The sequence below is a fragment of the Procambarus clarkii genome, chromosome 68, assembly GCF_040958095.1.
Source record: "Procambarus clarkii isolate CNS0578487 chromosome 68, FALCON_Pclarkii_2.0, whole genome shotgun sequence".
Taxonomy (NCBI): domain Eukaryota; kingdom Metazoa; phylum Arthropoda; class Malacostraca; order Decapoda; family Cambaridae; genus Procambarus; species Procambarus clarkii.
The window spans coordinates 8,444,220-8,457,428 of record NC_091217.1 but is presented as its reverse complement, the minus strand read 5'-3'; the positions used below and the strand labels follow the sequence as shown (position 1 = coordinate 8,457,428).

General features: G+C 45.6%; 1 protein-coding gene across 12 annotated transcripts in view; it reads right to left on the bottom strand.

The window, feature by feature from the left end:
* LOC123774747 (heterogeneous nuclear ribonucleoprotein L) overlaps positions 1–13,209 on the bottom strand; it is a 204,739-nt gene that overhangs the window by 136,130 nt on the left and 55,400 nt on the right. For 8 of the 12 annotated variants that reach the window (XM_045769295.2, XM_045769294.2, XM_045769296.2 and 5 more), the window contains one exon: positions 13,146–13,199. The exons of the other annotated variants lie outside the window; for them this stretch is intronic. In XM_045769295.2, the coding sequence (XP_045625251.1) occupies positions 13,146–13,199 (54 nt within the window). The remainder of the gene's footprint in view (positions 1–13,145; positions 13,200–13,209) is intronic. 12 annotated transcript variants of the gene reach the window in all.

Here is a 13,209-nt window from a genome sequence, read left to right as displayed (position 1 = left end):
GGTCAGGCTTTTATAATGATGAAGATCTCCCTCCTCGCAACGCTCCTCTTCATTACAGTGAATACCAGCATTATCCTCACTTTAATAAGATTTAATCGAAATCCTCAGATTAGGCAAAATTGTAATCAATTTTGTCAATAAAGATGTTAATAATAATAATTACAGCCGATAAGAAGCAGGAACACAAGTTTCGTGGCATCTTTTACTGATTGGGGGGGGGGGGATCACCACAAGTCTGTTAAAAATCCATTAAAGTACCAAAAACAAATAATAGTCTTCCAATGGGGAATAAATTACAAATATTTTTGTATGAAAAACAGATCTTAAACTGCGTACCGTACAAGTCGAGAACCAGACACTAAGAAAATAAGAAAACAACAAACCGAGACAATTGCACGATAGACAGTTAAAATATTAAAAAAACAAGGAATGTTATGCCACGATTGATATTTAAAAAAAAAAAGCTCTCGAGAAATGAGCGGAATGTGTCCCCCCCCCCCCCCCCGCCTTTCGGGGGCCAAGGCAGATATGATGGTAGAGAAGGGATCACTCCAGTGACAACGAGGGAGATCCAATACTACATTTTTATATTATAAACAGAATGTCCTTGTTTACCTTGTCTATCGCCCCCCCTTCCTAGTGCAACAATAATAAGGATGATATCCCACGGTTCCTTCTCATATACAGTATTTACAGGTATGGAAATGAGTACACGCTCGTGACAAACTTCTGTTACAAAAGTTGCGTGTTTCACGCAGTGCGCATTCCATTACGTCTCGTAAAGGTTGTACAGATTTCCTTGCCCTACACTTTACACGTCGTTTAAATGTTTTACTTCCAATATAGAGCTTGTGCTTATCCTGTACACAAAGCCTGGCACCACGCAGTTTAAATACAATCACAGTAAAACTAATTTTGAAGCTATTCCTTAAATTTTTATTGATGCCTCGTGTAAAAATCTCATCGAATTATTTGTTAAGAATTAGAAACTTTATCAAAGTATTTCGTTAAGATGAAAAATTCACATTGTATGGATTGTTGTAAGAAAATATTGCATATATTACAAAACTCTCATGAGATAGTTTCCAAACAATAACCCAATAATAAAAGCCATCTCCCTGCTCCACGATGCATAGACTAAGTCTTTAAAGCTTCAGTTATGGAAAGGCATTTTCCCGGATATTCCAGGGACTTCAAATTTAGACAAATTCCATGAAAACTGTATAAAGACGCAAATAGTTTTACAGAGTATATGAGATAAATCCACAACTCTTAGGTTAGTATGCAATAAGATATCAAAGCACAAACGCCAATCCAGTCATTCGCCCGGCTTCCCCATTGTTAGAGAAATACCAACTACTTATCACCATTTTTATACAAACTATTTTAATGTTTTATCCGATACAATACAACCCAAGCAAGCAGAAACAAGCCACTCACCACACGCATTTACCTGCTTGTTCAGGTTCAGTAGGGTAAAGGTAACTTTAAAAGCCTTGACATTTCTCCCTCCCGTGTGAGCCACTCACAACAGAAACACCTGCCTCTTCCCCCTGGCAACACATGCCACCTACAAATCACACGTGGATATATAAAAAAAGAAGATATTACTATTTGATGACCAATGCCTCACGCATTTTACACCCACTCCCCACATCCCCCTTTTCTAAAATTTCCTACGCTTGCACTTTTTATCAACTCTACGTTGCTGCCATCCCCTTCCGCTGCTCAATTTATCATATCCCCCTCCCTCCTATCCTTATCCAAATCTCTTTTGCCGTGGTACCATCCAACTTCTCAATTGCATCCTTCCGTGGCAGCCGGCTGTGCTGCTTTCACTCACATTGCGGCAATTCGTTGTCAAAATGCAAAATTCTGAAAAGCAATCACGCACAAAAACTTGGAAAACAAACCCGATCCAACAGCCTATCCGGCCCTGTCCGGCCAGCCAGCCCCGGAGTATGGGGCGAGGTCAAAATCACCACCAATACACCTCATCAACATCAACTCCCGGTGCTACTGTTTCCATAAACAGTAGCACCCCCTCCCCCCCCCCCACACACACACCCACCAGCCCCTCAGAGCTGACTGGCTCGCCCTACCGGCCAGCTTCACGTCCTGCAGCCACTCCCACACGCTACATCACCATTACCCTCACTACCCCAACATTCCCATTGCTCCACACAAAAATAAACATGTATTTAATCCTATTTCCTCTGACAAGGCACGCTATTATTGTTCTAGCTATGGACATGTATTCCAATAGGTAAGATTTAACCACAACAATTCAGTTTTGTTCACTTTTAATTTCAATATAAGAAAGCATTGATTAGGCTACACATACAAGCCTCTCTCTCACACACTGGAAGCACTATACAGTGTAGTGCAGGCGGCATCAACCTTCACCATAAACACCTGTAGAGTATACAACAATGTAATGCACCACTTCCTTAATAACAAAAATATAGCCTGTTTATGTTATGCTACTTATTGTTGTATGTTAATCTAGAACTTGGTGGTGGGTAGTGTACAGCTGGCGAGTGGAAGTTAAACAAAAGCAGTCATATTACGTTATACTGAATACCTGTATCCCTGCTTCATGGGTTCCCACGCTTTTTCCTACAGCCTCGTCTTGTTGTTCTTCATACCCTTAACGAGTTCACTTTCACATATTCGTTGACAAACTAAATCTAGCTAAAACGCCACAATTATCTCTAAATTAGCGCATTATGTTCCACGCGACCTGCAGCAGGCGTGGGACCCGTACTGTCAGATCACTACACCCCCGTCCCGTCCTCCCAATAGCACGTCGCATTTTGACGTATAATTGACCCAAGGGCAAAAACGGTTGTACTAGAAAAATGGTAGCGGCTCTCGAAATTGGCAATGTCCTGTTTTCTGTTCGTGGGTGCTCTGGTAGATTACGATAGGGCACTTTAGTGCGACATTTTCTTTACGTTAGGAACGCTCATGAGAATGGGCTGGCACGCCACCCACCAATTCCACTCGCCTCAAAGTAGGTAAAAATACAGTAATTCCATCCTCCTCATTGGTAAATTTCATAAATTGGTTATCCCTGCTTTTTAATTTCCGATAGTAGAAACAGAGTGAAAGCGATGAAGTGTTCTCACCAACAGCAAGGATAGCGTGCCAGGTTCCAGTAACACTGCCCAGTAAACTTTGGTATAAACTTCCTTGCTAATAATGCACACAAATTAACTGCTCGCACATTTACAAGACGTACATTTACGCACCTCAAGTTTATACTTTAAAGGAATTGCATTAATCCAAGAATCTTCTCGAGATCTCTCTGGACATGATTTCGGGGCTTAGCGTCCCCGCGGCCCGGTCCTCGACCAGGCCTCTTTTTGTTACACATCCCCAGGAAGCAGCACGTAGCAGCTCTATAACTACCATTTACCTATTTACTGCTAGGTGAACAGGAGCAGCAGGATGAAAGAAACGGCCCCAATTGTTTCCGCCTCCACCGGCGATCGAACCCGTAACCTCAGGACTACGAATCCGAAGTGCTGTCCACTCAGCCGTCAAGCCCCTAAACTTTAATATAAAGGATAAGGATAAGCTTACCACTAATCTAAATTTAGTCAAAAAGCAAACAGGTGCATGGATGAGAATGCCTCGCCTATCAATTATCAGGGTTTGCTCACGAGCAAAAAACCGCACGACAACACTACCTGCTGTTGGCAAAACTATACATTACCTCTCCCCCCCCCCCCCCAGCAAACCCCTCCTCGTCGCCCTGGTTACGGCTAACACCAGGGAGTGCTGGACCAACCGGGCGGTGGTTGATACGTGGGCCTGCGGGCCGCTCCATGCAACAGCCTGTTGGACAAAGCTCTCAAATCTAGCCTGGCCCCAGGCCGGGCTTGTGGAGTACAAGAACTCCCAGCATCCCATCCAGATACAAGGTGTGGCGGCATCCAACATCCGTGCTGTTGCTCGCCCACAGGCGATATTTGGCTAGTGTGGCCAAGCCGTAAGTTGAAGAATATCGTGTGAATGGTGCTGGCGGTCTTCACCTGTTGCTACAACAAACAAGACGCAGAGATTAGCGCGAAATAACCCAGCAGCTTATCTCCTGAAACTACATCTCACTTTCATGCAACTTTGCAGTCACCACTGCAATTTATCGCCTTAGAATTCACATAAATTACTCAAGGGTGCCAAAGTGGTCACAGAGATGCACTGCAGAGTTAAGCACATCTGACAATATGCAGTAGCAGCACTTTCCCCAATTTTTTCAAGACCACTAAAACATCGATCTGCATAAGACTGTTCTACAAGAGAGCAGTATTTTAGACTGCTTTACGTACGCTAACCCAATCACTGTTTGGCGAGCTATGCAGTCATGTACATTATCGAAATATTTAAAAAAAATAAGAGCATTCACAGCAAAATCTCATGTAGGTCATATCATATGCAGATCAAGCGACAATAGGACTGCGCTCATCATTCTGAGTACGTGGGAAAATAATTTTAATATTTATTTTTGCGCAAGATTCCGGCGAGAACGACAGAAATGAATAGGGTGTTTTAGGGTCGACGATCAATACCGATCATGAGTGGAGTTGCCCAATGGATAAATTGGACAAGTTTAGTCAGAAAAGACCTGGGTAAATACTTTTTGGAAACGGTCGTTATTTAGAAATTAGTTATAATTATTTTTAATTGTTAATTGTTAAATTACAATTAAATTAGAAATTACAGAAATAATCATTTACGGGGGATCCCATTATTGTTTCAAGAGAAGGTTAACAAATATATGAACTTGAGAAGATATAAAAGGGGCTATAAATAATGAACTAATTCATTATATAAATAATGAATTATAAATAATAGATAGCCCAGGTGAATAGAATACATAAAGGCTGCTTTGTGTAGGCCAATAGACCTGCTGCGGTTACTTTCATTCTTAAAGTATTGAATTATTACTTCCCTAACACGAGACAGTCGAGCTGTTGCACAAGTAGAGAAATAATCGGCCAATAAGTAGTAGTGACGTGTCGAATGTTCTCTTAGTCTGAAAAGGGAACCTGATCAGTGGAGCTGCACGTCATGCGTGCAAAATATCACCACATTTCATCACGATTTATGGCTTTTAATTACCAGAGTTTCTTCTGGTAATGCGTTTAATTTGATTAACATATATAACTCCATTTGCTCCTGACGTTCTGGTCTGTCAAGTGCTGTTCAGCGATACTCCCACTAAGTCAAATAATCAACTAGAAAGATTACAGTCCGTTATTAAGGTTTACATTTCACCGCGCAGCTCAAGTTCATCTTTTTATTTAAAAATAAGTTCTCCCTGCCAGCAAAGTCAACACCTTGTTCACGCTTGTAGTCATGGTTAATGCGTGACAGTTTAGTAGGTGGAGTCAAAGCTGTGGCAGGAACATAAAACCATCGCCAGTGTGGCCGTATATACGTATATACTATCCGCGTCTTCGTCCTTGCCAAGTTACGCGCTTCACTGGGCTAGGGATGGGTTAAAGCAGGGGGGGGGGAGGAGGAAGACTTAGATGAAGGGGGGAAGGAATGAGGGCTCAATGAGGATTGGGGAGAGGGGGGGGGAGAAAGTTTCCCAACCAGTGGAGGTGGGTGTCACTATTCCCAGCATGCTAAGGTTTATTATTACCCTCAACACCGCCCTCGCTGCTCTATTACCGGTCCCTCTTCTGAAACATGCGCTAGCAAAATGCCAAGAAGACTATTCCAGGACACAAAAAGGATTTATAAATGAACGTAATACACGCACGCCAAGACTGGCTGCGCGTAAATTTAGGAAACACGCACCGCTCGACTATTTTGGTGGCCACTTCTGTTAAATGCTAAAACTCTCATCGCTGTGGCAGGTGAATCCTTACCTCAGCCAAAACCTGCTCGTCCGGACAACACACACGTTTTGGACCTTCAAATGTCTTTAATAAATAAAGTGCACATAACCTTTAGATTATAAATATTCTTAAACAACATGTACAGCCCAAGTCATTATCCAAGCGGGTTTACCGTCCGTCTAAAGACATGGACAACACCCCTCCCCCCCTCTGAATCATGATCCACCCAAGCAAATCAAACCAATGTTAAGGAACCCCGCATGTTATAATAGTGTATAATACTACTGTTTAGTAACTGAAGCCCGCACCTAGACTGCGTTTCACCTTGAACCCATGCGGGCAGCTCCCCACACTTTACTGCTCTTCACGAGTCTCACCTCTGACGCATCGCACACCCTCGCCACCAGTACAAATCTTCCTGATATACGTCAGCTTGTTGCTCCACAAATTCGTTCATATTTCTTGTGGGGGAAAAAAAGCTGCCTCATCTTTCACCATTATACTCTCATCTTCACCGCATTTGTGCACCACTGCCTGCCAAACACGCCCCCATCCCCTTCCCCCCAGACAAACACTCAGGTTGTATGGTGCCCATATCGTAACAAAAATTGGATAAGGTAGACACAAGACAGAACACGAAACAATGGGGATAAATTGGATAAGTTTAGATTTAGGAAAGACTTGGGTAAATACTGGTTCAGTAACAGGGTTGTTGATTTGTGGAACCAATTGCCGCGTAACGTGGTGGAGGTGGTGTCCCTCGATTGTTTCAAGCGCGGGTTGAACATGTATATGAGTGGGATTGGGTGGTTATAGAATAGGAGCTGCCTCGTATGGGCCAATAGGCCTTCTGCAGTTACCTTTGTTCTTATGTTCTTAAGGTACAAAGACATTCAATTAAATAGCTTCTGGAACTGAAAGACAAGCTACGAGGAAAGGTTAGAGGCATTAGTCTTATATTTAGCATTAAATATGCCAGTGATAGATGAAAGAAGCTATATGAACATTACATACAAAATACCGGAAATCGATACAATTGATAAGGAGGAATTCCTGAGATCTGGAACTTCAAGAACAATAGATTGTAGATTTTATAGCTTATAGATCTACAATAGCTTATATATTTAAGCCAACTCAACAAAGCACCCGAGGAAATATAGGAAAATTCACTCACAAACAGTGGTAGATTGTTGAAACAAGTGAGAAGGTTGTGGAGGCTAAAACCGTCAGTAGCTTCGAAGCACTATACTATGAGTGCTGGGAAGACGGGGCACCACGAACGTGGCTTTCATCCTAAAACTACACTTACAGGATGAGAGGTACCTAAGCGCTAAGTGTCTAATTACCCAAGTGTAGCTCAACACTTGGGTAATTACACACAAACCCACTTGTGCGCGCGTACATAAGTCACCAGGATAAGCTCGGTTGGTCTCCCCCCCCCCCCGTACTCTACCTATCCAACCTATAGTACCTAAAGGGGGGGGGGGGGCCAACCTATAGTACTTAAAGGGGAGGCCAACCTATAGTACCTAAAGGGGGAGGCCAACCTATAGTACCGTATCATCTGCATTTCGTTTGAGTCCCAACCCACAAATTGGGTTGGGACTCAGGATCATCATCAAGTCCAGAACAGATCAAAACGTCGTCGCTTCTTCATTTTCAGATTTGTGGGTTGGGTTGTCGACTTCATGTTCACTGCGAGTCCATCGCTTAAGTTCATTTTGACCATACCCAAGTACCTGGAAATTATCACTGTTTAGTAATGATATCGCTGTTGCCCAATCTAAGGGAACGTTCAGGAGAAAGCGCCAAGCCATTACGATTATATGGCACTTGAAAGGGATAAGGATTTGGGATGGGATTAGGGAGGAGGGGAGGTTATCTTGAGATGATTTCGAGGCTTTAGTGTCCCCGCGGCCCGGTCCTCGACCAGGCCTCCACCCCCAGGAAGCAGCCCGTGACAGCTGACTAACACCCAGGTACCTATTTTACTGCTAGGTAACAGGGGCATAGGGTGAATGCAGAATATCTCAAGTAACCGATTGAAAAGTAGGAATGCAATGGATAAGAAAATGTACCAAGGACTTTCAAACCCCCCCCCCTCCTTGTAAAACAAAATGCGTGTGCCATAACTAGCCAACCTCTTTCCAGGCTCAAGAACTCCTCCAAAAGGTTCACCCCATTAATCGAACTTGACGGGCTCACCATAGCCCGTGCTACTTGGAACTTGTTCCGAGTAGCTGAATCTGTAACAACCCTCTGTCTGTCATTCTTACCTGGAATGGGCTCTGGAGCAGAGTGGGTTCTGCTGCCCCCAACGGGGCCAGGCTTGACTTTGTAGCAGCCTCGTAGCCTGGTGGATAGCGCGCAGGACTCGTAATTCTGTGGTGCGGGTTCGATTCCCGCACGAGGCGGAAACAAATGGGCAAAGTTTCTTTCACCCTGAATGCCCCTGTTACCTAGCAGTAAATAGGTACCTGGTTGTTAGTCAGCTGTCACGGGCTGCTTCCTGGGGGTGGAGGCCTGGTCGAGGACCGGGCCGCGGGGACACTAAAAAGCCCCGAAATCATCTCAAGATAACCTCAAGATAGCCTGTAGATGCAACACATCCATAACCACCTGGACTGCATCCAACAGCCTGGATTAGCAGACTCGCCTTGAGGGACCTGGCCAGTGACCCCTGGAACCAACTTGAGGTAAGGACGGGGCTAGAGCACTAATGCTGGCCGCTCGTTAAATGTAATGAGCTAACCGTCAAAAAGGTGGCAGTGCCTGACGATGAGTCAACCCTACTGTTGAGAAGGGAGACCAAAGAGCCAAACCTCAATTCCTTCACGCATGACTAGGAGAGTACGTGTCATTATCATGGTACACTCTCAGAGTCTATAATTACAAGCAAAATTAACAAGAAACCCCTGTGGTACCCATGGCAGGCATTTGCTAGCGTTTACAACCTGGGTTACCTTACCTTGAGGTTACCTTCAGGTGCTTCCGGGGCTTAGCGTCCCCGCGGCCCGGTCGTCGACCAGGTCTCCTGGTTGCCGGACTGATCAACCAGGCTGTTGGACGCGGCTGCTCGCAGCCTGACGTATGAGTCACAGCCTGGTTGATCAGGTATCCTTTGAAGGTGCTTATCCAGTTCTCTCTTGAACACTGTGAGGGGTCGGCCAGTTATGCCCCTTATGGGTCATCAGGCCTTCAATAAGGCGGCCTGGTTAACAGCCCGACTTTTGGGGAAATAAGAAACACCCAGTCACGAACACCATTGGGTGAATCTAGGATGTAAGTGCCTTAGAAACTGTCAACAACTATAATGAATGCAAATCTAATCCCATCTCATAAAGCCAGCTCAAAAGGATAATCCTATTCCATAAAGATTAAAAATCACAGAGAAGGATGAGACTTGTACCATTACCTACCCATATTTATTAATTGTTATTTATTTACAAGAAGGTACATATAAACTTTCTGGTAGATATTTTACGAAAATTATTTAATTATAAACAAGGGCGTCTTAAAATTTAAGGCTGCTCTTCTGACAAGACTGTCGATATAAGCTTGCTAAATTTATTGTTAATTCGTATACAAAAGTCGAAACCTGAGCGAGTGATCGAGCGTGTACATCATACTTCAGAGTGAGCAGAGCGTGTACATCATACTTCAGAGTGAGCAGAGCGTGTACATCATACTTCAGAGTGAGCAGAGCGTGTACATCATACTTCAGAGTGAGCAGAGCGGGACACTGAGCGTAGGTGCGCGAGATAAGAGCGTCCAGAAATGGGCGCCCAGGTGAACCTGGACACAACATTGATCCGCTGCAGCTGCTGCGTCACCTGATCTCTACTGTCCTCTACCTCCGTTGCCGCAACTACACCCCTCTCCCCCCACAACCCTCGGTGCACTCTCCATCACTACAGCTTATCAAAACCTATGCAATGAGGTGTGTCATGGTCTCCTGACGGCAACAGCTGTGTATGTGTGTACACTTGTAAGGGCGGGTGACGCGGGCCACAGCTAAGCTGGAGAGTCCGCTATGCTTCCACTTGCCAGCGGCTGCGAGAAGAGGGCCAGGGGGGCGGGGCTTAACCCTTCCTGCACCAATTCTTCCTTCAAGCCTCGTTAAGGTCGCAACTGCGCTAAACAACAACAACAATCTTATCTGGAGTCACCCTTTAACGTTGCCAATTCCCACCAGAGTCCACATCAACAAAGAGCAAAGTTGTTCCTTTAGATAAATAATTCATGTGTAATTTTTGGTAAAGTTTATATTGAAAGTACACCTATGGAAAGTATTAAATTTACCTAAAAACAACAACGACGTAAGTAACCTTAAGTACACAAAACGTTACAGCGAGAAAGGGGAGGCTGTACAACTTTATACCCCCCCCCCACCACCACCTCCAAGAGAACTTAATAAAATATTCTGAAAAACTTGCTGCGGCCGAGGTTATAAGCTGAGGGACAGTAAGCCGCCTTAGGGGCATGGGCCGTGTAAAGGCCAGAGCAAACGTGGGCTCTTGGCAATAATCCCCCTTTGGAGTCGACGATACTGGCTACAACCACTCACGATACCTACTGCCCTAACAAGCCACGTTACCACTATATGCCAATTTAAGATCAAGTCAAGCCTGGCCACGGGCCGGGCTTGGGGAGTAGAACAACTCCCAGAACCCAATCAACCAGGTAACAAGATGGATTCCATACGTTCATTATTTTTTAAAAGATAAGAATCATCAATATGCAAAATGCGTTTTTAAAATGTCCAAGGAAAAATACTCACGTTATAACAGCAAAACCCCAAAATTATAAAGAGCAAAAAGCAGCGCTGAAAATTAGGAGGAGGTGAGTGAGGGGAGCAGTGGTCCGGCCCCCAGCTTGTCCACCCATTGTTGTGGGTCGGGCAAACATAAATGAGAGCTGTTTTTATCTTGTGCGCTGCCTGTCCACATCAGGTACACGCTCAGGCAGTCACGCGAATACCCCTCACAACCCCTTCACGCAATTTAAAAACCTGGATGGACAAATTGCTGCTTAAATCCCATGGCAAGCTTTTAATGGTTGACTGACTATTTGTTTACAGTTCTGTCAAACTCTCCCACATGCTAAATGTCGCTGCCTTTAGTCATTTGGAAATTTTTATCGCATACGCATGTGTACGAGCTCCACTACATGTTTTAACAATGACGCCAAAGCATTTATCTCCACTGTGGTGCACTCGAGGGCGAACTAGAAAAGGAGGCCTTAATATAATTTCTAATTTGAACACGCGTTCAAACAGCAATGCTAAAACTTAACCAGAGTACAACAGATCACTCTGATGATTTCCTGGACTCCAACTATCCCCGCTCTAAAACCGAAGAAATCGGTTCCATTTTTGCATGACCTGCTTGCTCTAGTAGCCTAATATAATGTCTCTTCAGTAACAGGCACCATAAGTAATTTTGTAAATACATTAGTGCGTCAATTAACCCTACAAACAAAAATCTAAACACAGCACGTGTTATGAGGCTCCGTGCTCTCAAAGTAACGCCAACCTCCCAACAGAGCGATAAGGCCAACCCCCCCACACTTGCCTCTCCCATATATCCACACGGGAGTAACCCCCACACACTTGCCTCTCCCATATATCCACACGGGAGTTAATTTGCTCACACACATACAAAAATAGTCTGAAATTCAGCCCTGTATAACTTACTAACAAAAAGACCGACTCCCAGGGGGAGCTGGTTGAGAATCAATGAAGTTTAAAAATAAGAGTAGCTTCAAACAGCACTGGGAAGCAGCAGTGAGTGGACCACTGGGGGAGGGCAGCAGCCGCCGCGAGGACAGCCGGGGGGAGGGCAGCAGCAGCAGCCGCCGCCGCGAGGCCAACGGGGGAGGGCAGCAGCAGCCGCGAGGCCAACGGGGGAGGGCAGCAGCAGCCGCGAGGCCAACGGGGGAGGGCAGCAGCAGCCGCGAGGCCAACGGGGGAGGGCAGCAGCAGCCGCGAGGCCAACGGGGGAGGGCAGCAGCAGCCGCGAGGCCAACGGAGGAGGGCAGCAGCAGCCGCGAGGCCAACGGAGGAGGGCAGCAGCAGCCGCGAGGCCAACGGAGGAGGGCAGCAGCAGCCGCGAGGCCAACGGAGGAGGGCAGCAGCAGCCGCCGCGAGGCCAACGGGGGAGGGCAGCAGCAGCCACTCACATCCACGCAGTATGATGAGCGCACACCTGCCGCCCTCGAAGCTAGTGAAGTTTCTACTAATTATATAGATAGAAAACAACATCGACATCGCTCTTTGGCTCACATTGCCCAGGTCTAAAAACGGAAACCCGATATAGACACGACTCATGGGCGAGGCTTTGTGGTGGAGGGGCCGAGCGCTGGATTCGTGGGCGAGCGCTCCGTGGGCGTCGGGCGTGTGGGAGGGCAGAGGGGCGCGGTCACCACTCCAAGGTGGCACCGCCTTCTTACTTAATTTACTTGACAAAAAAAAAACTACGAGCGTCAAGATAAGACAATCGCCTCGCAACTCTTGTAGCGTCACCACTGCACACCCACATCCTTTGATCACCTACTAGTTTCAAGTTCAATTTTTGTTTACCATTTTCTACCACAAGTTTAATATTAAACACCACACACTACCCGGCTAAAATGCCTCGACTAGCCCCACCTGCAAGACCATTCTGTCCTTATCTGTAGTTCCCTCAACATATCTACACTTACCTGGTACGTATTTCATAGGCAATCCAGAACCACGAAAAAGTATAACAAAACAAAGAAGCTGAAGACTGAGCAGAAGCATATAAAGCAATGGCGTGTGTTTTGCGTGTGTGTTTCGTGCGTGTGTAGGTAGTTGTGGGCGGTGAAGCAGGGCTGAATGGCAAAACAGCAAAGAACACTGCTTAAGGAGCAGGAGCCAGATTCACAAAGCAGTTACGCAAGCACTTACGAACCTGTACATCTTTTTTTCAATCTTCGGCGGCTTTGTTTACAATTATTAAACAGTTAATGAGCTCTGAAGCACCAGGAGGCTGTTTATAACAATAACAGTTGATTGGGAAGTTTCCATGCTTGTAAACTATTTCATAAATGTAATCAAAGCCGTCAAAGATTGAGGAAAGATGTACACGTTCGTAAGTACTTGCGTAACCTCTTCGAGAATCTGGACTCACGTTGCGGAGAAGCGAGGGAACGGGGAGGGGGGGTGTATGTACACACAGGATACAAGTCCACGTGTGAGTGTGTGAGCGCGCGTGTGCAGGAGCAGATAGCAAGGATCTGTGTAAGGTCCTACTTGAGGAAGGTACTTACAGTGCTGCCCTCTCCAGAAGCCTCGCACGCGTCGCTCATCAGGTCGCTACTCACCTGAGGGACA